The 27,257-nt window shown below is 40.8% G+C and overlaps 1 protein-coding gene across 1 annotated transcript; it reads left to right on the top strand.

Moving 5' to 3' along the window:
• The first annotated feature begins 4,044 nt into the window (after positions 1–4,044).
• Positions 4,045–27,257, top strand: prdm6 (PR domain containing 6). The gene is made up of 7 exons (XM_072680958.1): positions 4,045–4,587; positions 6,538–6,845; positions 17,560–17,687; positions 19,251–19,375; positions 21,243–21,585; positions 24,010–24,186; positions 26,975–27,257. Exons 1-7 carry the CDS (start codon positions 4,053–4,055, stop codon positions 27,087–27,089), a joined length of 1,731 nt encoding a protein of 576 aa, XP_072537059.1. The 5' UTR covers positions 4,045–4,052; the 3' UTR covers positions 27,090–27,257.

The following is a 27,257-nucleotide window of genomic DNA, read 5'->3' as shown; positions in this document are numbered from 1 at the left end:
CTGGAGACCATTCCAGCCACTCCGTGGGGTTAATTTATTGCTGAGGATTTTGCTGTGTGGAAACATTGTACACCTGGAGTTAAACCTCTTAAAATAATGGCATCACCAGCCAGTTCACAAGCCTCTGTCAACTTGTGAGAAGGCTACCTGCAGCTTAGGAAAGCAATGAGGCAAATGCTCCGACATTAGTCACGTCGATTGTGCTAGGTTTGCTATAGACTTGACTAGGTATTGCAAAAGGTGTTCATTCTCAATGCTTGCATTTCAGCTCAGTCACATAGAGTGGGGCTTTTCTGATCTGCTCTGCTTCAGGATAATTGCTGCATAGAAAACAATCAGTAATGAGTGCTTTTGTATTCTCTGATGCATTTTCGCAATTTTATAGAGCCACAGAAGGAGTGGGTTGGGAGGGCGAGGGGGGGGGGGGTCACCTGGCATTTGATAATGTCAGAGCTACAGCCTTCACTGAATGACTCTGTATGTGTCTTGGTGTTCAGTACTGTGCAAACAACCTTATGCACTTAAGAAGAAAGTGACAGTAAGTGTGTTCACTACATGCCCATAAAGGACCTTGGAGTGAAGTTTAAGATCTAGGGATTCTTAGAGCATAACAATAGAATAAATGCAAATTATTTAAATGAATACAATTAATGAAATTAAAATGATTAATTAAATTTATGCAAATCATGAAAGTAACCCAGTTTTGTGTAACACAGGTTTGTGTCCAGGCTTTCCCCTGGATGCCAAGCACACCTGATGTTGACTCCAACTGCCAGCAGTTACAGACATACATTCTTCACTCATCTAACGTCAGAATAGCTGAGCCAGTTTGCACTGTTTACTGACTTATAACGCTTAGGAAGTCATAGAATTTAAAAGTCTGACTGTACGATGTATAAAATGTTTTAAACCAAGCGTTGGATGTTGGATACCTACAATACTTTGAGGTTTGAAAATGGCTAAATGAACAAAATGACACAATAAATCCATGCGTGTTAGCAAACAAATACACTCATGGGCTATTGTCTGGTTAAATAGAATTTTTTGTATATCGTTGCTGTCCAATGAAAATGTCCAAGAAAATCTCCAAATTGTGACTTTACAATACATAGGCAAAAATGCTGTTTGCTTTCAATGGAGGTCAATGTAAAATAAGATAAAATAAGTATCCGTTCTAAGTGATTTAGAGCATTTCTGTTGGTCTGTTCATCCACAATTAGTGACACACTGTACATAAGCAACTACAGGGTTTAAACCATGGAGAAAACTAAAACATGATAACACAAAATGGAGATACTGTTTTTTTTTCCACTGGACAGCAGAGATGATTTAATTATTTTAAGTGCGTTTGGTTTATGCAGCTGGACAATCATAGGAAAATTCACACTTAATACTTAATGCACATTATTTAATTCAAAGTATGGGTTACATACCTTCACATATTTTCATTTATGCATGTAATAATGCACTGGGTTGTTAAACCTGTATGTTTTGTTGGATTTCAAACATCTGTGCTTTTCAGGCATCACAGCACTGTAACGTTAAGAGCGCTGGATAATCAATAATGTATGCATTATGCAAATATTGACTCATTGCACCACACAAACAATGCAATTATAAGATATAACACAATTTATGATTTAATAAATTGCTTGAACCCAAAGTGGCTCTGTAGAAATCCTGTCATTTAGCCTTTGTTTTTCCCCCTCCACTTACACAAGTTTCAGTTTTTGGTGGACGACTGAATGAATGAATGAATGAATAAATAAATAAATAAATAAATACTTGTTGTCCCTTTCCTTGCTTTTGTTTTCTATTTATTCTGCGATTTATTTGCGCTTATGTTCAATCGCTGACCAGAACAACGTGGATGACCAGCACCTCCCTCCTGAATACACGTCTGTATTAATGAATTATATACTCAGCAATCCGTGACCTTAAACCATAAGAGGGGCCGCTGGGGGCAAGAGGGGGGGGGGCACTGAACTCTCTATCGGACTCCTGTCACACACGGCCCTTCGTCTTTCATGCATAAGGAGAATTCATTAAGGAGAAACGCAACCGGTCTAATTGAATGTCAAACAGAGGGCCGGTATGCAAATTTTACCAACACCTCTCCTCTCCCACCGCCGGACTTCTGAAACACCGCGCTTTACTGTGGATGCTCCGTTTAGCCTTAATAATTCGTTTTATGGTGAGGAAAATGATGCATTTCTTCACTTAATGTATTGATCCCCCTGTCCCCTGGAGGACACTTTATTTCAGCAGTCATTTATCAATGCATAAAAAATAATAATAAATAAAAAAAAAAACACATCAAAAACAGCGATACGACGTCATTACGCATGCAGCGCTGCTTTGAGCCCTGATCGCTGTAAAATGACCCAAAGCGCAAATGAGCGGACCTATAGCACTAATGATAATAATAATAATAATAATAATAATAATAATAATAATAATAATAATAATGACACTACATTTATTATAATTATTGTACTTGTTTTTTTTTATGAGATGCGTTAACTGTGAGCTGTGTGGTAATCAAGCTTTTTATTAGATAATTAAAATTTTAGTCCTCTCAGGAAAAAAAACACACCCAAAAACACCATTAAATTTACATCGAAAACTTCAGTGTCTTTTTATTACTCGCCTTCCTTTTACAGCGAATTGCATCTGGGGACAAGAATTCATTTCTAGACGATGGTGTTTGTGTTTGGGTTCGTTATCAATCTACAGAGACCCCCGGATGACTAATGGCCCTGTCAGGAGAACGCCAGTCAAAACATTTACCACCCCTCTCGCGCGGAATTGTGTAAAATACCCTACATGTAGATACACAGACCCCTATCCAAACAGCCATAACTTTCTCAAGCGTCTGAGAGAGAGGGAGAGAGAGGGAGAGAGAGAGGGAGAGAGAGAGAGAGAGAGAGAGAGAGAGAGAGAGGGAGAGAGGGAGAGAGAGAGAGAGAGAGAGAGAGAGAGAGGGAGAGAGAGAGAGAGAGAGAGAGAGAGAGGGAGAGAGGGAGAGAGAGAGAGAGAGAGAGAGAGGGAGAGAGAGAGAGAGAGAGAGAGAGAGAGAGAGAGAGAGAGGCTGGGAAACGTTTCTGCTGGATAACGAGCAACCAGTAACAACACAACGAGCTCCGTTATCGAGCTCCAGCCCGAGCGGCCGCTGTCTTGGTCCAGGCGGAGAGTCCGCACCTTATCTGAGCTTCGTATTAACCCGACAGGATCAAAACACCCCTCTAAACTGTGTGAGACTGCGAGGCTGACGGGGATGAACCCCCGACCGACGAGTCTCCTTTTCTGGCAACAACATCAACATCAACAGCAGAACCGGCCCTCAGATTAGTCACTAACCCGACCACGCTGAGCTCTGAGGCGCCGCGCGGCGACACTTTTTCGCGCCACTTTCTGCCCCTCTGCCCCTCGCTGGCGTCCAGCCCACGTGCTCCTTCAGGAGCTTTGAGCACTGAGAGGAGAGAAGAGGAGAGAGCGGGAGGGAGGGGGAGGAGGAGGAGGAGGAGAGAGGACGCTCCTCTCCTCTCAGTTCAAACAGTTGAGGAGCGAACACACACACACACACACACACACACACGGTCAACTCCGTGATGGTGTGAGAGTCTGGGAATTACAGTTCACACTCAGCGGCCCGGACACACACTCTCGGGCGGACAGGGTAAGTTCCTCCACTCCAGTGTGACTGACTGAGGGGGAAGCTGGGGTAACTCTGAGGGGGAAGGACTGTGGCGGTAGCTAGATGTTCCCAAACTGTCTGGAAGTGTCTAAAAGAAAACGGTTCCTCAAACCGTCTCGTTTTTTTGGTCGTTTTTAGTGTTTTTTAATTTTTGAACCCTGCGGTAATATAGCACCTCCAGGTAGCCCAGGTTAGCTCACTTTATTGAACTGTAAACTTAACGGGTTTTGCTAATTAGCGCAGCAGGTAGGCTGGGGTCTGACTCCGGGTCTGTTTTTTTATTTAACGCTAAAACTTTATTTTGTCTTGTTTTTTTTGTTGTTGTTTTTTTAAGTCCTACAGTGGCGGTCCGGAAATGCTCAAGCACGGAGAGCCCAGCGGCTCTGCTTTCCTCAAAGTGGACCCGGCGTACATTCAGCACTGGCAGCAGCTCTTCCCGCACAGCCAGCTCAAACATGCGGCCCTGGCGCAGCTCCCCTTACCGGCCGACAGCCTCCGCCAGCGCCCGGGCCTCGTCTCCTCTTCCTCCTCGTCGGCGGCTGCTTTGACAGCGTCCTCGACCTCGTCCTCCTCCTGCGCCTCTTCCACCGCCTCCCTGACCTCCTCCTCGTCCTCCTCTTCCTCCGCGGCGGTCTCGTCTCTGGCGGGTTTCGCGCAGCTCTCCGTGCCGCAGGTCGCGCTCTTCGGACAAACTCTGTGCTCCTCCGAGGCGCTGCCGGGGCTGGAGGACGGCGCGGCCGCGGCCAAAGAGCTGTGCGCTCCAGTCAGCCTGAAGAGCGACCGGGGCTCCCGGTTCAGACTCACCTCCGAGGAGCTGGACTATTACCTGTACGGACAGCAGAGGATGGAGATTATCCCGCTCAACAACCACGCCGGAGACATCAACAACCGTACGTAGGACATTTCCCTCACTTCTCTCACTCAGTGACACACAGGCTGCACGGGAGACATTGATCATACGCTGATAAACACACGTATCTGATCACACTGATTAATGCACTGATGACAGCGATCACACACTGATCACACGGGGTAAATTAAAAAAGTGCTGACTGCGGAACCTTATAGCGAAACTTTCCACAGAGAAAGTCAGTGAAATTAACAGCTTTCAGATCAGATGGGAGGCAAAGCTATAACAGGCCTGATATAAGGTACAGTATGAATTCACGCACGTGGCTTTAGAAACTTTTAATAATAGTTTTATGTACTTATGTATTTGTTTAGTTATTTTTGCACCACATTTTAGTCAAAAATAATCCCTCATAAATTCAAAAAAAGTCACAGCTTTTATTTTAAATTAAACCCGGTAGAAAAGACTGTGTTACTTGCTTGATCCTATAGGAAAATGTATTTTTTTTTATTTAAAAGAAATTTAATTAAAGCCTTCATTATAATTATATTTAAATAAATTAATGTATTTATTAATTATTTAAAGTAATGAACTAAATCAGATCCGAGCAGAAATAACAAAATTAGGGCGGTTATAAAACGAGCTGAATGAAGAGAAGAATGACTGGAGATCGCAGTTCCTGCCCATCACCCTCCACCCTCCATCCCCCGTTTCTAGGTGAACGAATCACACATTTGGGTTATGTTTAAAAGTCGTTCAGAGAGACGACCAGAGTCCAGATGTTGATCTAATGGACGGTCCGAGTCCTCTCTGGTGCGTGGAGGGAAGGCTCTATTAAAGCTCGCTGTGCCTGTTTATTTGAGGTGATAAAACGGGCCCATCAGCAGTAATCTCCATCGATACGCGCCACAGGCAGATGAGGGATGGGGGGGACAAGCCACAATTAATTGCTGTATAGTTTTGTGGAAGAGAGTGGATCACGCATCGATCCTCTCCATCGGCCTCTATTCATCATCCCATCGCGGTGTATGGGAGTCTCCCGGGCTCAGGAACTCACTGCTTTATCTACATTTGGGCCTCCCCCCTCCAACAACACCATAACCGCCACCAACACCTCCATATTTCACATCGGGGACGCGCTTTAAGAAAGTGGCCCAGAAGAGCAGAAACAGCTACTTTAAAAGCGTGCGTTCATTTAGGCTTTATTAAAATCCCACCTCTTCATTTTTTAAATCAAAGTTTAAAGCCTCATTTTATGCCTTTAGTTGTGATTCAATTATTTTAAATATTTGACTGAACATTTCTAGGATCTTTGGCATTTCTGTAAATGCAGTAAATTTATTGATCATATAAATAAAGGCTGAATTTTAATCTAGGATAATATTGAGGTCATTTCATTGTTTAATGTAAATGTGTATGTGAAGTTAATGCTTAATGTAAAGCTAACACATTCACATAGATTAGAAACAAAAAATCTTGTGAAATGTGGAATTAAATATTACAAATAACACACATTCACAGATGACAGAATTACACATTAAAAAGAAGGGAACAAAAAAAAACCAAAATGATCAATTTAATTTAAATGTGTTGGATCAAATTATAGATGCTCTCCTTATAATAACAACAAATATCTGTGTGAGTTAACCATGTGTTCATCACTGATTCTTTTAATTTTACCAGCCCCCTGTTCTGAATAATTTGACCTGTGCAGAAGGGGATTGTAGAAGGTGGCTTGTCCCGCTGAAAATAATAATGCCTGCTTGTTCCACAACAGTTGTTTGTGATTTACATAATTTACAACATACAAATGGTGGAACAGAAATGGAAAAGAAAGTCTTCATGTGCATGAAAAAAAGAAACAAACTTGCAGATTTTTTTTTTCCGGATTCACTTGAGGTAGTCAGGATCGCAGTGGTCAGTAGCGTGCAGGGGTCCCATCTGGGTGGTGGTGTAAATAACAAGCTCCTCTTGCTGCTTTGTCCCTCAGGCTGTGACATGTGTGCGGACAACCGGAACGGGGAGTGCCCCATGCACGGGCCCTTGCACTCCCTGCGGCGGCTGGTGGGAACCAGCAGCGCCTCTGCCACCGTGCCTCCTCCAGAGGTGCCTGAGTGGCTGCGGGACCTGCCCCGCGAGGTGTGCCTCTGCACCAGCACTGTCCCCGGCCTGGGCTACGGCATCTGTGCCGCCCAACGCATCCCCCAGGGCACTTGGATCGGCCCGTTTCAGGGCGTCCCTCTTCTGCTGGACAAGGTGCAGTCCGGAACGGTGAGGAACACAAGACACCTATGGGAGGTAAGTGTGTCCCTCTTTTCCCCAAACTGAATGACTTTGTGGTGCCTCCTTGAAGTTGTGGCCGACTCGTTGGTGACGAGTTCAGAAGTTTTTGAGATATTAAGTGCATTCTTTCAGGACTTAGAAAGAAAACCTAAATTACATTTGAATGCAAACAGCAGGATGTGTGTCCACTGTATGTAGAGGGGGGTGATGGATGAGAAAATCTCACATGCTGAGAGAAAGGTCACACCCCTCAGAGATGACCAGCCGTTTCACTTGAGCTGACGAGAGAGAGAGAGAGAGGGAAAGAGTAAGCCTGAGAGTGAATTGCCATTTAGCCAAGAATCCAGAACTGTGGTCCGGCTTAGACATAAACTATGCTCACTCAGACACGTTTATAAGTTATGCCTGCCTAGATTTTCTAATTTTAGACACGGACAAATACAAAGTTAGACTTCTTGTACGGAATGCAGTCGCTTTATGTGTGGACTGATCTCTAAGACTATAAATCAATGCAAGCTGAAAATGGTACTTTGAAAAGTCTGCTTTGGAGATGCCTAGAGGCGCTGTTGGTTTAGAAAGAGCAAGTTTGTGATTGGTGTGCAGTGGCTTACTCCATCCAAATACAGGTTGCCATTGTAGAGGCCCCCACAGACAGAACAGAACACTATTACTTGTTATATATGTTCTGTGTGACGCCATTTTAAACACTTGCTCGGCCAGAGAGGACCGTAAAAATTCCAGCGGCTTAAACAGAACCGAGGTGGATGAGGGAAAGAAGTGAAGCCAATATTCCAAGCTGCACCAACTAAGGAGGCCCGTCTCCTCTGGGGGCGTGCAAAGTGTTGAACTATCTTATCTGTGTTGATAAAGTGCAAAATACAAACATTTTAGCCCAGAGTCGCCCTGTGTTGAACACCACTGGAAGTCTGCTGGCTGCGCATTTTTGGCCACGGAGCTGTAAAAGGGACGGCGTGTAACTGTTGGAACATCCTCTGGAATGTCTCAGTGATCACTTTTAATGGAGAATTAATCACAAGCTAATCTTGGCAACGAGTACAAGAAGATGTCATGCTCAGCAATGTTGCCTCTTTCTCAGTAGCACACTGGGCAAATATTTCTTGAGTTAAGTCACCTGTTCTCGTAATATTACAGCAAAATATTGTGCTCTTTAAATCTGACCGAAATTTCATGTTGTTCTATAAGGCGCATGTGAGTCGTTTTGCTTTTTTTTATTTCTTTCTCACTTTTTTTCTTGAACTTGGCAGAAGGCTATTGTTCAGATACCCTCACTGATTAAATCAGATGAGTCCACACTGAGGATTGTTTAATACTCAGATCATTTTTAAAGATAGCATTCTTCTCTGTTATTATCTCATGTATTTCATATATTTTATTTCTTCTTATTCTTCTACGTTTTTAGATTTTGTCACTGTATTATTGGCGTTGTGCGGGGAAGGGGGGGAGAGGTGGGCTTTGTTGCAGAATCAATATGCCTGGTATATAAGCTCATCTAATGATTGCTGGCTGATCAGTCCCATGGAAAATTGCATTTTACATTTACATTTACATTTATGGTATTTAGCAGACGCTCTTATCCAGAGCGACTTACAAACTGCTTTGCTATTTACCCAAGAAAACCTTAATTTTAATATTTTGAAGTGTTGTAATTTCACATACAACTGATAGCACCTGACTAGGGCACTGTCATTTCCAAAAACTTGTAATGAATTACATTTCTTAAATTAAATGTTAAAATAAGACTGAGAAAATTATATGGCAGGATCTGTATAACTGGGCAGCAAATGTTTATTTTTAAGTGTTTAAAGCACTCAGGTTAAATTCATTAATATGGAATTATTAATTTATTTTTTGTATGTTAAAATGTTCATTTCACCATTTCCAAAGCTCTCCTCAAGGATGGCTAGTACGTCTTGTAGTTATCATTCAGGACCTGGTCTGACTTGTCTGTGCTTTATTATGGCAAATCTGGAACTGCTAGTGGTGAAGTTGAACAAATCTAGGTGAAAGGTGCAGGCACTGAGGAGAACCTTTGTACTTATAAATAGCACAAAATCTATCAGTTTAAAATATATTTTAAAAAAAAGTGCAGATATAAGTGCAGAAAAAGTGTCAGTGCAGATATTAGTCTTGTACGGTGTTACAGACAACTCTTCTTTTTAAACTATAGTATCTGACTATCTGTTAGTCTTTTGCACAGTATTGTATTCCTTGTGTCATCTAACTCAAAGCAAAGACTCCATCTCTAAGACTCTCTTACTCTCTTAGTCAGTATGCAAATAAATTTGTTGTTGAAGGGTTTGATGTAATTCACCATAATGAATTTTCTTGGGATTGCATTTGAAACTCTGTTTGTGTGAATGCACAGGGTGTTTGTTGGTGTCTCTTGGTTACACACACCCTACACAGCAACTACTTACAGCTGAATTTGCAAATGTTGTTCATATTAACTTCACAATGAGCGTGACCTAAATGTAACCGTAGCTGAAAGACAAAGCCTCAGACCCGTGCCCATTTCTTACAATGCAGTACTGTTCGTTTTTCCCCCCCAACTGTCTCCGCTTTATGATTAAAATGGCATCAGTAAGTTCTTTAGGCCCATATTATTTAACACCAGACTTTGTGCTCTCGCAGGTCTCCTCGTAGACACGTTCCATAGACTTGCTTGGAATTTCCAACTGATGGCTCAAATACTTTTGGCCAAAGAACATTATGCGAACATATCATTGATATTGCGCACAATTGTTAATGTTTATCATCTATAAATCCCATTACGGCCATTATTTGGTCTTGTTTCACGGTGAGTGTCCCCGGTATAAATATCTTTGTATGGACTTGTGCTATGCTATGCTAGTAGATTTCGTCTACTAAGTTTGCAGGGTTTGTTAGCAATGTTGTCAAACATATTTGCAGTAGGTATGATGGGTTAAGGCAAGGGGCTTTGGAAGAACGATGTGACAATTCATTCTGGTTTAAAAGCTAAATACTGTACCTGTGTTATTATTACCCAGCGAAAACAGTATTACACCTCATACACAGTGTGGCACATTTGAGCTATAACATAACTCACAGTGGTTGGCTTCCTTTGCTGGTAAATGTGGGGATCAAATTTAGCCTATAGTACAACAAAATGGGTTCAGTCTGTCTGGAAAAAAAAATCACAAACCCATATTTTAGGGTTTAGCAGATCATAGCTTAAGATTTTTGAGAGAACTGTGCCCTTGTGTGTTGAATTGTTGAATGTTGAATTTTAAGTGAAAACATCATATCTATATTCACTACAAATCACACCACTCACTATGCCACGCAGTCTTTGTATAGCTGATGTTGCAGGCAGTCCACTGTTGTGATGATATTTCTTAATCCATATTACATAGCAGTGTTACTAAACATGGGGGTGCAGTTATGTGTAGTTTTGTTTTATACAGGACATCTTACTCGCAGTTTACTAAGATGAAAATAGTCCATTTAAACACACCTAAATACTGCAGATTTAGTGTAGATTAGCTTGATGAAGTCAGGTGCTGAGGGGCAAGCTGATAGCAATAATAATATTTATCAGGAGTGGCCAGAGGGTCACTGGCTTTGCCCTTGTATGAGCTATCATTGTGTGAACATGATAGACCACAATGATATCATCCCTCAGGCAGGCACCGGTGGGTGTTCTGGAGTAATAATAAAGTGCCTAGGCCACAGGCCAGGATAATTATTTTTATTTTCTGTGCGCCAGAATGGAGGTGACTTGTTTAACGTTGGTTCACTGACACAGAAAGCTCCGTAATTTGTCATTTAAGTTATTTTATGCTCCATTTCCCCCTTGATCCAAGGCTCTGTTGTGTGAGAAAGCATCTTGATGGCGGAACAATTTTATTTGAAATGTATCAGGCACTAAAAGGTAAACACTGGGCTTTTAGAGGGATGTTTTTTCTCGCCATTTGATTCCATAGTGGCAAAATAGGTGCTGAAAAGAGTTTCATTTGGAAATAAAACACGTTGGTATGTATTCTCAAGCACATATTCCTGCCCCTATTGAGTTTATAATTTCTCGCGTGACATTTTTAGCACATTTATTTTTAATCCACCGAACCCGGGGATGAGATTATCTATCACCAACACCACGTACAGTGTTTGGATGTGAATCTCTTTTTTAATGGGAGGTTGTTTTTATTTTAAGGTTTGTGTAGTCTGCCCCTTTACCAGCTTCGTCTACAACTCAGGCATTACAATTACGGGTTGAAGCATTACCAACCAAAAATTTTTTGTCTCAGTATATCTTTTGCACCTAATTTAGGAAAATGTCAGTACATCAACATATTTGCAACGGACAACCGGACTCACAGTGATTTCATTCATACTGTATACAGCCACTCAGACAGGAAATATGCAATGCTTTTCTGGGCTTTAAGTGAGGACAAATCAAAACCCCCCTTTAATACAGTCCATTTTTTTCTTCTGACTGCAGTCTTTCCACAGAAGAAAATCTGTTTATGTTGTCTGTCAGTCTGTTTTGCGCTGTTCTTATGTTACCATTTCACTTGATTTTCTAGGCAGTATAACGTCATTTATATCTTTTACATCATTACAAGTGCAGGTCAAGTGGCATACTGATAAGATTGTTATTAAATACCTAACTCTGAGGTCACTTATAGTCAGGTCTTTAATGTGGAGTTGTGAGAATATTTTTATTTAGTCTGGTTAATGACTGGTACTGATTACATTAATACACAGTACATCATTGCATTATGAATTGTTTTTTTTTTATACACATATAATATTTAATGGAGCATAAAAAGAGGCCACACTGTTTTCTGCTATATCTTACAGGGGGCTGTATGATATTGAAAAAATATGACATTGCAATATGTTTTTTCTGCAATATATATTGCATTATTAAATATACAGATAAATTGCACCAAATTTCACCAGAAGTAAGTGATCCAACATGTCCCGTTATTACTAAGGCGCTCTGTGTATCCAAGATGGGAGTAAAATAAATTATATTGAGCAGATATAATCAGCTTCTGGTAAATATGTCATGTAAAGAAGAACAGTGCATAATTTTAGCATGACTTGTTTAAAATAATACACTTGGCATTGCATATTGTGCGATTTGACCATTGCGCTTTTACACATTGCGATGGCGATGCTGAAACCATATATTGTGCAGCCCTACACTGAAGCCTAAAGGATCACTGTATAGTCTTTGTGTTCGCCTTGACAAGTTGGCTACTTGGGCCAATGGGAGAAAGCAAAAGCAAACATCTACCAGAAAGTGTTTTAATGAAGAGATAACAGTACTGCACTATCGCCTGCTGTAATGCAGACACACCGCATCCCTGCGCAGCCCAGTCATTTACATGCCCCAGGCCTGCTCAGCCGATGGCCACTAAGTGTTTCCTCAGATAAGGCACCCCAGTTCCATTACCCAAAGTGTTCCAGACTCGTGACTCACACTGACCTTTTCGTAGTGTTCCCTGTGCCACTGAGACTGAGGTTCTCTCAGCTCACAGCCTAATGGCTGGAGGGCCCTGATTTACTCACCATAATAAGGGCAGGAGGTCAAGCGACTGTTGGCTGGGCCTGGTTTAGTCTCAGTCACTCCAGTCTCTCCATCTCTCTCCCTCTCTCTCTCTCTCTCTCTCTCTCTCTTCTTCTCTCTCTCTCTCTTTGGCCCCAGCCATCGATGAGCAGCTGTTCAAGGACGATTTACAGCACTTGGTCAGTGACAGGGTCCAATCAGCGTGCCGTAAATGTCGGCCCGAAGAGATTGAGCAGTAAGTAAGGCAGTGACAGGACACCACCAGACCCGATCAATGGCTGGGAGGTATTATTGAGACCTGTACTATCCTCGTTTTTTTTTTTTTTTCCACATGGAGCAAAAGTAAACATGGGGACATTTAGAACCATTTGAGATGTTTTACTAGACGTTGATGTGGTCCATGCAACTAAATATTCAAAGAGTTTATTTTTTTGGTTCTTGTTTTGTCTTTTTTTCTGGCCCTAGTTTCCCAGTTCTATGATGCCGTATTGCATTGCACCAGAAACAAGCTGGATGTCATTATCCTTTTTCTGCTACTTCTTCCATCCCTACAGCAATTCCCATATGGGCTTTTGATTAAAATCCACTATGTTATTCTTTGTGTCTCTCACTCTTAACCATTGATCATAACCCACACTGTTACACACAAACCCACATTTCACATTTCATCCAAAACATTAGCACTAACAGTTCAGAGCCATTAAAATCACATATCAGGAGATTTATAAATTAGGCAATTTCCCTGATTATTGTAATCATTACAAAATTGATTGCTCCACCAAGCTATAGACAGATTGCAGCAAAGCTATTGACATGGTCTCACCTCTGTAATAAACCGACCCCGCTCCATAAAGTGAGATGTCATTACACCAGAGGTTGTTTAGCATGTAGAGACATCCCAAGGTCAGATATGTTCAGAAATTAATAATGTAGCAGGCATCTTTTATTGACACCGAGGGGCTGCACGAGAGGGGACCATTTAATGAAGAGTATTATATGTTGCAAGTTGGGCCTCAAGGAACATATGATTGAGTGTGTTTCTTCTTCTTCTTGCATTTTAACTAAGTTTTGTTCTATGTGGAGTTCAGGGTGTTGTAAAAAGCTGTTTATATGTTGCTGTTTTTGACAAGTATGACAGATTTGTTTTCTTTCATTTGTAGACGCTGCTACAGCCTTCTTGATGTGTGATTAGAGTATGGCTCAGCTAGAGCTATATCAGACATAGAGGCAGAGCTTAAGATGGCATAAATCGCTTTTATAGGCTGGTTACTGTAATTCTTACTTAGAGCCTATAACAAACCTGCCTCGCTCAGTGCATTAGGGCACAGTGACGCCTATCAATCAAAGTGGGTTTTCTACCGGAGTTTGCTGTAAATCATTGCTTCTTTGGGCGAGTGTGGGAAGACTAAAGCCTCTGATTCTAAGTCGACGCGCTGTACTGTATATGTAACCTCAGCAGGCTCTTCTACATCCAGAGAGCTTATGAGTAGTTTATAAAAAGGATATTCATCATGTACATGTAAATTCATAATGCAATAGCAGACTGTTTTGACATTCTGATGGAACCCAGATGAACGTATCACATTCATTGGTGAAATACAATGCCTCGCACAAATAATCTTTTAATGCCATGAAGTAAGATCGCAACATAAACAACCCTCTGCGCAAACATTTTTTTGTGAGTGAAACAATGTGTCTGCTTGAGTTACGTCGTCCAGCTGAAAGTTAAGTGGGAAGAAATAGGTCCAGAAAATTGAGAGCACCTTCCTAGTGCATAGACAGATGGGAGGAGAAATGAGCACACAGGGATGACTAAATAAGCAATACACTTTGTAATGAGAATTATGTGTTTTTTCATAGAAAAAAAAATGTGTACAGTACCTATGTTTTTTTTAGTTTTTAAAGGCCAGTCTTCATATTCCTATTTTTTAGCACTTGCAGCAGTATGTTTCTTTTACTTTTTTTGACCGAAAAGCAAAAAAAGCATGTCGTTGAGAGGCCAAAGTGCAAATACGCCAGTTATAGCAACATAAATAAACAAACACATAAACCATCAAGAGACACCAAAATGACTTCAGCATGTTTTAAATAAGGAAAAGCTGTTGTAGAAATGAAGGGCAAAAGCTCTTCTACAGGGATGGATGTGAGGGCTGATGATATTAACACAAACAAACAATCTGAATTTCAATGTACAAAATAACTGCAAAACTCTATTTAATAGTTAATCTCTAACCATATCTTAACTAGCTATAACAGCTTCCCCTCCTCTAGGAAGGCTTTCTACAAGATTTTGGAGTGTGTCTGTGGGACGTTTTTGCCTATTCGTCCAGAAGAGCATTAGTGAGATCAGACACAGACCAGAGGGCCTGGCAAAGATGTTCAGTGGGGTTGAAGGCAGGGCTCTCTGAGGGTCAGTCAAACTCACACCCAACCATGCCTTTATGGACCTTGCTTTGTGCACTGGGACACAGTCATACTGTAACAGAAAAGGACCTTCCCCAAACTACTTTCCACAAAGTTGGAAGCGTACAATTGTACAAAAGGTCTTGGTCTGCTGAAGCGTTCGGGTTTCCCTCAGGCACATTGCAGTCAGACAGGTTCTGGCATTCGCCAAATCTAGACTTGTTCTTCAGACTGCCAGATAGTAAAGTGTGATTCATCACTCCACTAAACACGTTTCCACTGATCCAGAGTCCAGTGGCGGTGTTCTTTACACCACTCCATCTAACGTTTGCCATTGTGCTTGGTGATGTAAGGCTTGCAAGCATCTGCTCGGACATGGAAACCCATGACTTGAAGCTCCTGGCGAACAGTTTTTGTACTGATGTTAATGCCAATGGAGGTTTGGAGACTTTAATGCACTATGCGTCTCAGCACTCTGTGACCCCGCTTTGTAACTTTACATGGTTTGACACTTCGTGGTTGAGTTTCTGTGGTTTCTAAATGCTTCCGCTTTTCAATAACACCATTGACAGTTGACGGTGAAATGTCTTACTGACTTGCTGCAACGGTGGCATTCTATTACAGTACTGTGCTGGAAATCAGTAAGCTCTTTAGAGCCACTCATTCCTTCACTAATGTGTGTAAAGGCAGACTGCATGGCTAGGTGCTTGATTTTGTACACCTGCAGCAATGGGACAGAATATAACACTTGAATTCAGTGATTAAGAGGTGTCCCAAAACTTTTGTTCCTTTTAGCATGTGAGCCGAAAAAGGAAAAAGAAATTAATATGGTCTCAATCACCTTAAATTATTTTAAAAATCTATTTAGCTAAGTAGCTTGATAAGTACTTCTTTTGAAAAAAAAATTATACATTGTCATCTAATTTCCCAGGAGAGAAGTCTATATATAAGCTATGATGTTTTGATGTGTTCCTCATCTCCTCTTGATCCGGGCAAAAAAGCTGCTCTTCAGCAGGACACTCTGGAGCATCAAAGGCCTGAGGACAAGCCTCCATAGGCCAGAGAAATGAATGGACTGTCAGGAGTTTTTCAAGTGGACCCATTTTTAATGTGCGTAGGTTCATGTGCACGCACATGTGTGTGTGTGTGTGTGTGTGTGTGTGTGTGTGTGTGTGTGTGTGTGTGAGTGAAAGAGAGAAAGACAGATTGGGTAGAGTAGGGTCCAGTGGCTCTGATCATAGCAACGGCATGTTCTTTCACACTGTGTGAAAACTGGGTTATCAGTTTGGGTCTGTTGGCAAAGTTGTCGTATTTCTCAGTAGCATTTAAACTGTGAAACAGCATGGATTTACATAACCCTTGTGGCCAGTGTTACGACTCTAATTTGGATGTTTCACATTGTTTAGCCAATATGGCTACATGCAAGTAAACATGCTGCAAAAAGCGACCAAATGTGACACCACGACTAAATGAATTAAAAAGAAATGTTAACTAGAACAGTAACTCTTTTAGCGAGCAAACTTGACTGCGTTCTCCTCTCCCCCTCCCCCTTTTTTTTGAATAAGTCTCCATATGAGGAATGATATCAGTGCATTTCTTTCACAAATCATCATACTCCACAACTGACTGGGTTTCCAGTCTTTAAAATGTATCAGAAACAAAAATCTGCCTTCAAAACATTTCCGTAAAAATGTTTGTCCTCTTTTATTTTGGTTATGATCTTTATCTAGAAAGAGCTAAACAACCCCAAAATAAAGTGTTTCTGTGGACGGTTTCGATAAAGCAGCTGGAAGGTTGGGCTCGGGTCTCGTGTAACAAACTGCTTCGCTGTAAGCAACGTCGGAGCATTCTATCATGCTGTCAGAGGCTGTGGAGGTTCACTAAAAAGCCATGAGGATAAGCAAGGGGGATGACTACAGACAAACTGGATGTCAGGGACTCAGTGGGGTCAAAGGGGTCTCCAAATCCCATTCTTTTAGCCTTGCTCCAGTGACAAGGCAGGGCATCTTCTACTTCTGCGCTGGGAGACGGATGAATGGTAGTTTAGATAGAAATGTTGAGATATGGTTGAAAAAATATCTATATATAGATGTAGTTTTCAGGATTGTTTTGTTGAAAATTATCTTCCATATCCGTCTAGGAGGTTGAAAGGGATATACTTTATTGCTCATGAACATGAATCATGCCATTTTTATTTCCGCTTCTGGCAATATTGAGATGAAGCAGACGCTTTGTTTGGTAACATAACACTTAGCATGACATCTTGGTATTTTTCTGGTTTTGATGACATCAAACATTATTTTGGAGCATGCCTGGAGTCATTTTTAACAATCCCTAACTGTAATTCTGCTCTTCTGTATTGCTAATGGATGTGAGTATATTCATTGGTTTGCATATATGAAATTGCTCTGATGCAGATTCACGTTCAGTGCAATTATTGACAGTACTGCACAGTATTTACAGTGTAATATTTGATTAGTCATGGAAAAATTTTTTCACACTCCCTGGTGTGATCTGTGGTTATGGAGTTGAAATGGGCAAATGTTTATGCAGGTGTCTAGTCTGTGAAATCTTTTCTTTTAATTTTTTTTTTTTCTACAATTTGGTTTTGGGAGAAAAACCACATTCCAGATGACCACATTCAGATGTCAGATTTTCTGTTATTTTCACACAGTAATTCATTAATGGGTCTATGAAGGAATTGATCGAAAATCTGACAGAATTGTTTTTACAACATTTGGTTCTGTTTTTTTTCATTCTCTGTCTTAGATCTACGACCAAGAGGGCACGTTACAGCACTTTATAGATGGCAATGAACCAAGCAAGTCAAGCTGGATGAGGTACATCCGCTGTGCCAGACACTGTGGGGAACAAAACATGACAGTGGTTCAGTACAGGTACAGTACATTTTCTTTTAATAATCCACCAACTAATTGGCCCCTCTTATTTACTCAATATGGATATGTATGGGTTCAAGAACCTGTAAAATCTGCAGTTCGAGCTGGATGTAGCTTTGATTAGCATAAGAATGCTAGGCATGATTGCTGTACTACAAGTGCATCCACATTCATTTTGGATAGAGGATTGGTGAGTGTGTATGCCAGTAGGAAATTTGGGGCTGTGAGGTGGCACTATGTGTTTTAAGCTTTAAGCATTAAGCTGTGCACAATGTCACTTTTTGTCTTTAGTGTACTTAAGCAGTGCCTTTGTTTTATTTCACTGCTAAGACACTGCAACAGCTTAGAGCTCTAAATATGTATACAGTGAGAGCATTGTAGCTTTAAGGTGCTTCAGAGGTGAGACTTTCCTCACTTTCAGATCCCACTGTGTATACAAGTACTATACATTAGGCTCAGACTGCGAGGAGTTTTTCCGACCCGCGCACGCTGTACGGTGGGATGTCCTCTCCATCAGCTGGATTGAGTTCCGCATGTTATGATTTGCAATATCTAAATGGAATTCTCTTCAAAGCGGCTCGTGATTGATCGACCCCGAGCTGGCTGTTTTGTTTTGCTCTGACAATAATGTCCATTGGCATGTGCTTCACTTCGCTTGCACTGGGGACGCCCCGCCGTTGTCTTTATGAGTCATCCAACCACAATACTAAATACATGTCAGCGCGGGAAATGTTATCCAAGACGGAGGGGAAAAAATGTCCTTTGATGTGCTTGGCCAGTGCAGAGTTCTGTGCACATTTTGGATGTGACGGCAGCGTTGTAAGAGATGGTGTTCGTTTACACTCATTCGCCCTCCTCTGAAAGTGTGCAAGACCACCCATCGCTCCGAAAACAGCCCTCTTTCAGCGGCCAACTGAGTCATTTAGTCCGAGTACATTTATTTGTGTGCTTCAGTGTTTATGTTAAGTGAAGCCAAACTGAGAGACGAACTTACAAGGGTATAAAGTACATGGTATAGTGGGTTTTTACTCTCGAGGGTTATGAGATGTTTTTGATTTATGGGCTAGCCCCTTGTTTTATTTTGGTGTCATGGTGGAAAGAATTAATAAAATTCACAAACCTCAGCAGCTCTGCAGAGACCAAAGGATCTTGTCGCCAAATATTTGTAGTGCCCTCCCCTTCCCAGTTCATAGCTCTCCTGATGTACTCCAAAAACATGTGAGAACACATTCTGTGCATGTTACAAGTGTCTGTCAACGGAAACATGGCAGTTATTTGAAAATCAAAGACTAATTAAGCGAATATACAAACTGAACATTACAGTGTGCGTGAGGTCTCTGTTAGTTTGAAAGTGTTAAGTTATAGTGACACATTAGGCACACCATTTTGTGACTTAATAAAAATAAACTTCTCTCTTTTTTTGTATGAATCCTTTGTTGGAATCGCTGATTCAGTGATAATTATAGTGGAAGAGGGAAAAAAAGTGACTCGTAAATACACGTACACAAATGTTCTTTTTGTGAAATATATGTAAGTTGACAAATCCTGTGATCACATTTTCAGATCTTGTATTTTCTACCGGGCATGCATGGACATTCCACGTGGAACCGAGCTCCTTGTCTGGTACAATGACAGTTACACTTCCTTCTTTGGCATCCCCCTGCAGTGCATTGCACAAGATGAAAACTGTAAGTCTCACCATTCTGACAAGCAGACAGTGCTTCATTCACTGAACCACTAGCTCTTTAAAACGGCAAAAAACACAAGAGAATGCAATGTTATATGTTTTATCTATTAAAAATTAGATACGTAAAGATACTGTCAAATAAACTGACTTTAACAGAAACACATGATGGCATCTAGGAGGTGTTTACTGTGCACTGAACAATTCATTACCTGCATGAAATTACTTCCAATGTATTCAGTAGGACTTTTATTGTCCAGTTTTCAGCATTTTATCATTCTTAGTTCATCCACATAGCCTTTCTCAAATCAGACTTTGTGGTAGGCCAGTCAAGTTTACAGTAGTGGAAGTCATCTGAGTTTCTCTCTTTTTTTTTACCTGCCATTTAAATCTTACTTTGTATTGCAAATATGGATGTTGGAGATTAACTGCGTTGGTGCATTTTAGGTGAACTGTATTTTAGTCCCCCAGGAATTCATGATACATTCCGAAATGTTTTTGGATGTGCTTTTGAGACAGTATATTATTTTTTCAACATAAACGAGCATTTACCCCATACAGTCAGGTCTTGTGTTTATTGAGCCTATTGGCCAGTAGAAAGCCTGGACATCTGACAGAGTCTGACAGTTTAGTGTTTATATGAGAGACATTTTATGACTTCAGTCTGGTTGCTGTTGTGTTTAGACAACTCTCCTTCCCTCCAAACTGTTCTTGAAAGTGTACAGTATGATTTGATGGATGCAACCCTGTAACTAAAAGAAAAAAAAAAGTGCCACATAACCAGAGCTATATGCTGTTGCATATGTTGGGCTGTACTCTAGCCATTTAATTTCAAATGCTTGTATTAAACTGTATACCCAAATGTGTTTGTCCAAAGAACAATAGAGACGTCTCTATTGTCCATCGCATACCTTTTTGAGTAAATACTGCTTACAGTGCTATAACATTGTAACAGGACTTTTGCGTTTATTCAGAGGGGTCCTTATGTCACTTCTAAAACCACTTATGTTGGAGTTAGTTTGTTTAGATGTGTTCCTTTTTTTATTTATGGGCAGTCCGTCCTGTTCTCTGGAGCACATTGTCATGGAGAACGATCCGTTATTGTAAAAGCATAAGTGAGAAGAACAAAACAAACAAAGCAACAAACTGTTGCACAAAAAGTGAGATATTTACCAAAATAGAATGGCGTAGTTGACAAAATGGCTTGGGGCTTGGAGAGGTCAACTATGACTTCTGTGTCTTAAAATACCCCTACAGCACTGCCCCAGTTGCTCCTTAAAAGATCTGTGTGTAGTTTCCCAACCTAGCTTTAGTGCAAACTCTAATCACACTCCTTTACCTTGATGCTCTACAGAGATCATACATCATATATTAAAACACAGTCCAGAAATACATAATTCATGTTTTATTACATTGGAAGCATCTGCTTTATTAAATAAGAAAGGCTTAGCCGGTCTCCCACAGGTCTCATCTTACAGTTTGGTAATGTTATGTTTGTGTGCACAGCATGTTGCACTACAAAAAATGTGGAATGTGGTTTGTCTAAGCATGAGATAAACTGGCCTTGCCCTCTTTAATGTAAAGCTCCTTACGGAACTCCTGTCTGAAAAATGTAGTTTCAATAAAAATGTTAAGAAGGTGAAGTCAAGTCAGCTCTGCTGCTTGTAAGGCAGACACAAAGAGAATAAAACAGTAGACAATGGTTGATGCATATAAGAATCTTCTAAAAATACTAGCAGTAGTCTATACAACACACTGATGGATGAACTACGGATGGAACTTAATTTGTTAAAGTTTTGTTACTCACTGATTCCACAGTGCCTGTGTTGTAAATATGCATCTCTATGCTGTGCTTGTGTTTCTCTGAACAGTGAATGTGCCGTCTACTGTAATCGAGGCCATGTCCCGACAGGAGAGCCTGCAGCCCTTCAGCAAAACGTCCAAATCTTCCTCCACCATTCTGCAGCGCTCAATGGTTTTCCCCCACTCGCCCTGCTCTCGGACCTTCTCTCTCCTAGACAAGACAGGCAGCACGGAGTCTGGCTTCAACCAGCTGAGCTCTAAGAACCAGCGGGTGCTTGCCAGCCCCACCTCCACCAGCCAACTTAACACAGAGTTCAGCGACTGGCATCTGTGGAAGTGTGGCCAGTGTTTCAAGACCTTCACTCAGCGTATTCTTCTACAAATGCATGTGTGCACACAGAACCCTGACAGGTAACAATGAGCCTTTCCAGATACAATATGTATATTCATTTTCAGATTGTTTTTAAATGTTTTCTGTGCCCGAACTCCCTTACACTTGCTAAGTCCTGTGGCTTATTGCTATTGCTACTGATAGACCTGTGTTGGCAGCATGGTCAAAACCATTAGCATGTTAATAATTCTTTTTAGAGAATTAAATTATTAATTGTCTTTCTTACTTCAGTTCTTGACAATTTTGTCAGGGAAGAAATAAAAATATGACCAATGTTTTTGACTTGAAAAACCAAACCAATATAATCAATATTTCTACTAAAGAATGTGTTCACATTCATGAATGGCTTAAGTAACTTTTTCCCCTGATGTTTACTGATTTATTCAGTATAGAATTAGAAGCACAATATGAGCAATGATTACGCTCAAGGTAGCATTTTTGATGAAGTTTAGAGTTAGCCTGAAGTTAGTTAAGATTAATTTAACACCTAGACCATTGTTTTTCTTTTTGCAGTAGAATTGCAATGCACTGATAAATATCCATTCAAGGTGTGGATTACATTAGCCAGATAAAATAATACCCATAAGCATATCGTTACTGCCATGCAAAAATATTATTTGTGACATAGTTTGACAGAATAATCTGTCAGATAGTGTCAACATTCAATGATAAATAGACCAATAGAAATGCTTAATATGCTTTACATCGACAGGTTTATTCCTCCTCCTGAAAAGTCATCATTTTGAGGATATGATTTTTTGCATGGCAGCAGCAATATTTGTATCTACTTTGCATTGAACCTTCATTACACAGTTACTGACTCGCACAATATCTAATGTCAAGAAACATAACAATGGACATTCCCTGCAAACTGTACGAAGGGTGTAGAAGTCACAATTTACACACATATCCGCTTCACCAGCCTTTGTGGTTTTAGGGTTCAAACACAGTGTGTAACATCTCTAAACCTAATTAAATACAGACCCGCATGTATTGGAAATTTTTTGCTTAGCACTATTTTTCTTGGGTGCATACAGACCTATAAATCAGTTGCCGCTGTCACGAAGAAATACCCACTCCAACGGTGATGCAGAGGAAAACAGATGCCACTTATTCAATAAACTAATATTCATACAGAAGAAAAATGTTGCTGGGATACCCTAGGAGTTGAAGTCAATGTGAGCGGTTGTCAATATTAAACTTTATGACCCTTGGGTGCAGATAAAATTTAGCTGAACAAGGGAATCTGGATCTGTTGGTATTTGGAGTCGAAGCCAGTGCCGTAAATGACCCTGTGAATCTGTTTAAAATGCTTTCAGCTATGTTTTATGGGCTTTGGCCTATACATATTTATTGATGTTTGTTTTATATGTACATTTCAGAGTGGATGAATTACTCTGGTATATCATCACAAAAAGGGGGTTGCTTATCTGTTTTGCTGACCTCTCTCTAAGCAAAAAGTGTTTTTCTTGTTTTTTTGTTGGAGAACATCAGTCAACACTGGTGTCCTAATTTTGTTGCATTCAGTTAATGAGCACAGTCTTTCCGAAGACCATTAATTACAATGTTGATCTGTTCCACAAACACCAAAATACCAACTGTACGTTCTCTACTGATTTACAGAAGAGGCACTCTTACTGTAAACACAGATAGGTAGCCTATTGTCGTGTTTTTAAAAAACGGTTCACGGTTGTGCATGTTTTTAGTGCGGATGCAGTTGTCCAAGTTCAGTGGGCTATTTATCTCTAATATTGTGCCGCAGCAGGGCCCAGTGCGGCAGTAAACAATATGTTGACATTAATCACAAGTGCTGCTGTAGTAAATACTCGGCACACATTTATCATGTTAAAATATTCACAATCAATGCATCTCCCAACAGAAAAACTTCAGTCACACAGGCCAATGAAAACTGTATGAAATGCAAGCGGTTAAATATTTAGCACATGAATACTGTAGTAATTGCATACTGCAGATACAGTCATGCAGCCCAATTATTGCAGTAAGCACATATTTATTTCTTCCCTGAAAGTGACACAAATTTCAGGTGAAGCTTTTTAGTCTCTCTCCTCTAACCAAATAAATAACGTGATTGATGGCACAGTTGAATTGTCAATTCGTCTAATTACGCCTGTAAGTGCTTTCCTTTGTTGCCCCTAATTGTCAATACATTTGTGATTTGTTATCAGCTCTCCATGATTAACTGGAGCTGGGCTAATAATTAACAGAGATCATTACAGCTATAGCTTCGCACTCGCGACCTGAAAAACAGAAGAAATCCGAACCCTCTGAGCGGCGCTACTAGCAAGAGAAAATATTGATAGATGGCCCAAACTGTGTTCCTTGCCCCATTGTTGATGAGAGGTCATGCTGCCATGGTAACAGCAGTGGGATGTCACTGATTTGCTTCTGTGTGTGCGTGTGTGTGTGTGTGTGTGTGTTTCAAGACCGTATCAGTGTGGACACTGCTCCCAGTCCTTTTCCCAGCCCTCAGAGCTACGCAACCATGTGGTCACACACTCCAGTGACAGACCTTTCAAGTGTGGCTACTGTGGACGAGCTTTTGCCGGGGCCACCACGCTCAACAACCACATTCGCACGCACACTGGGGAGAAGCCATTCAAGTAAGTAACAGTGAGTACCATTGCTTCCTCGTCCCCATTTTATGTAACTTTGTCGTCCTGTCACAATGACACCAACACAGTTTACATTTGGTAAAAATAAATAAACAGTTGGAATATTTGTTTTTTGTTTTTTTATTTATTTATATATTTAACACCACGTAAATGACAAATATTCAGCTGTCAGTTCCGCTAACATAGCTTGCATGAGTTTAAACCACCAAAAGTTGATTTAACAGTTTGGTTGCATTTGGCCCATCATGGTATTTCCAGCACTGACAGCACTGACATTCCTTCAGCCACAACTTATGAGAGGAAAATATTATTGTCTAGGTCTGGGGTTAGCATTTTAGCTAAAGCGCTCAGATTTGTGGGAGGTGCTGTGTGGCCTACATAGATTTCTTTAAAAAGCTGAACAAGTTGAACATGCAGAGTGGTTAATGGATTTCTTTTAAGTCAATGGGCTGTTACTTACATATGACCTGTTTGACTCCAATCTTTTCCCCTACACCAAATACAGGTCATGTTTTCAATAAAGCTCCCAAGCAATACTAATTAATACTACTTGCAGTTTTTCTAGCATAATTTTACACAGATTAACATCACAATAGCCTAATTAAAAATCATTACATGCACACTTAAACACAGCATTTCACAGAATTCTAAACTGAAAGACTGACAGATCATACCATTGATCACGGTGGTAAAGGCACATGTTACAACAGCACCAGTGAAAAAGCAATAACAGGAATGAGACATGAAGACTAACAAAAAACTCTACTTCCACAAAGCAGACTACAATTCATTTAAGGAAACTGAGTGCTTTCATTTGACCAAAGCAAGTGGCCAATCTGAAAAATGTGACCTTTTTGAGAAACAGATCATGTTACTCATCTCAAATCACTTCATAACTTAAATATAGAGGCACTATCAATTGTGTTTACTGTGAAATTACGAAAAGTATTATATGTTAGTGTTATTATCATGCAGAGTCATGATTAAGATGCATGCATAATTTTTTGGGGAGGAACAATGTGTCCCAATACTTTTGTCCATTTATTGTAAATAACCTAATCAGCGCTACATAACGTTTTTTTTCCTTATTACTTCTGGTCGTTTAAAAGAGATCAAGTATCAAGTGATAGGCCAAGCCTATTAATGATATAGGCTATGAATTAGTACCTCAGTGTCAAATAGCAACTCTTTACATCATCTCACTAGCTCAAGCTGCTGATCAGCGATTCCAGTGTGAGGAGGTGGGCTATTTGGAGCAGAGCAATCCAGTAACAAATCAGCTATCTAATAAGCAATCGGTGATACACAAATGTGTCATCAGCACTTCAGGAGCTCCAGAGAGGAAGAGGCACACAAAGACATTAATGAATACACCACAGAAATCTTTAGTCAATCAATATGCCTGAGTTATTCTCATTGAGCTGATGTGCTTGATAGAATAAGGCTGGCATTTTCTCTTTTCTTTGTGAAATGCTCAAGTGTTTTTGCACTGTAAGACATCAACTGCAAATTTGGTGTTCCAGCTCAGCTGTTCTCTGTCTAGAGTTTAGATAAATAAACAACAACTCTGATCTGATGAACTCAATAATTGCTCTCTTGTGTAGTATAATCGGTGTGGGGTGGGTGTGGGTAAGTGATGTGTTCTCGTGAGGAGTGGAAAATACTCCTGTAACTGCACTTTATTACTATACTTAGGTATCATTTGTACTCTCAGATTTGTACTCTACTCAACAATGATTGAAAAGGAATGCTTCCTGTCATGCAGTTAACCTTCCAAAAGGAAATACATAGTTTTCACTCCTTATATTTCCATGAAGACTTTTAAAGTAAATTGAAAAATTTGCTTCCATATTCCCACTTTTAACTGAGAAAGAATTTGACACAATACCAGTAGTGTCAATAAAGTTCAGTACTTTGGGGGCTTTCAGTGGCTCAGCAGTCTATTGGCTGCCACTATGGCCTGGGGGGCCACAAGTTCGAATCCTGAGCAATGGCGCTTTGCCATCAGCAGCCGGAGTCCAAGAGAGCACAAGCATCTGTTAGCTGGTGTGGTGGAGCTGGGGACCTGGCTTTCCTCTGAGCGTGTTGGCTGCAATGCTGCTTCAGCAGCACTTTGAAAAAGGCAGTGGCTGGCTTTGCATGTATTGGAGGAGATGCGTTAAGTCCTTACCCTCCTAGTGTTAAGTGTTGCTATTGCTAGAGGAAACTACAAACAGATGGGTTAATTGTCAGTACCAAATTGGAAGAAAAAAGGGGGGAAATTAGACGATTTATTACTGCAACTACACATTTTGTGGAACGGGACAATCCCTGAAGCCAAGGCCCGTTCTGAATTATTAGAGATCAAGTAAGCTACATCCAGCTGAACAAGCCCCCACTTCTACACACACTGTGCATGCTATTATTGCTTTCAAGGCTGCTAAGTACAAGCCATCAGGAGATGCTCCCCTTTGATAGCCAGCCTCCTGAAAATCTCTTTTTGTTCTTTATCTATTGTAAGTGACAATGATCCGAGGCCTTATCTAGACAGGCCTCTCTTGGGGCACCCCTTCCTCTCAGATTATTGACAGGGTCCCTGTGTTGTGAGGCGTCTGAGCCTTCGCCCATCATCGGCATCAAGGCCCTTAGGTGTGGGCGGCAATTACACCTTTCTGGCCCAGTAAGATTCCCAGCCACTTTCAAGTGTCACTTGTCATTAAGGCAGCACGGGATGAGACACAACGTCTGATGGCCTCACTAAGTGTGTTGTCTGCTTTGTGTGTGTGTGTGTCTTCAGGTGTGAGCGGTGCGATAGAAGCTTCACGCAGGCCACGCAGCTCAGCAGACACCAGCGGATGCCCAACGAGTGCAAGCCCATCAGCGAGAGCAGCGAATCAATTGAGGTGGATTAGCTGATTGACCGAGCCGGAATTAAACGGCAAGGGAAAATCATGATTAAATGTCACGGACACTTAAGCAAAACCAAAGATTTCCTCTGAGAAACTCTCAATCAGCTCTAGAAAACCAAAAGCAGTAATAAAATAAGTAAGATGTTAAAAGCTATTGATCCTGACACAGAT

The sequence above is a fragment of the Salminus brasiliensis genome, chromosome 6 (genome assembly GCF_030463535.1).
Source record: "Salminus brasiliensis chromosome 6, fSalBra1.hap2, whole genome shotgun sequence".
In the NCBI taxonomy this organism is placed as follows: domain Eukaryota; kingdom Metazoa; phylum Chordata; class Actinopteri; order Characiformes; family Bryconidae; genus Salminus; species Salminus brasiliensis.
The sequence above is the reverse complement of the archived record's forward strand: the minus strand, read 5'-3'. Positions and strand labels throughout refer to the sequence as shown.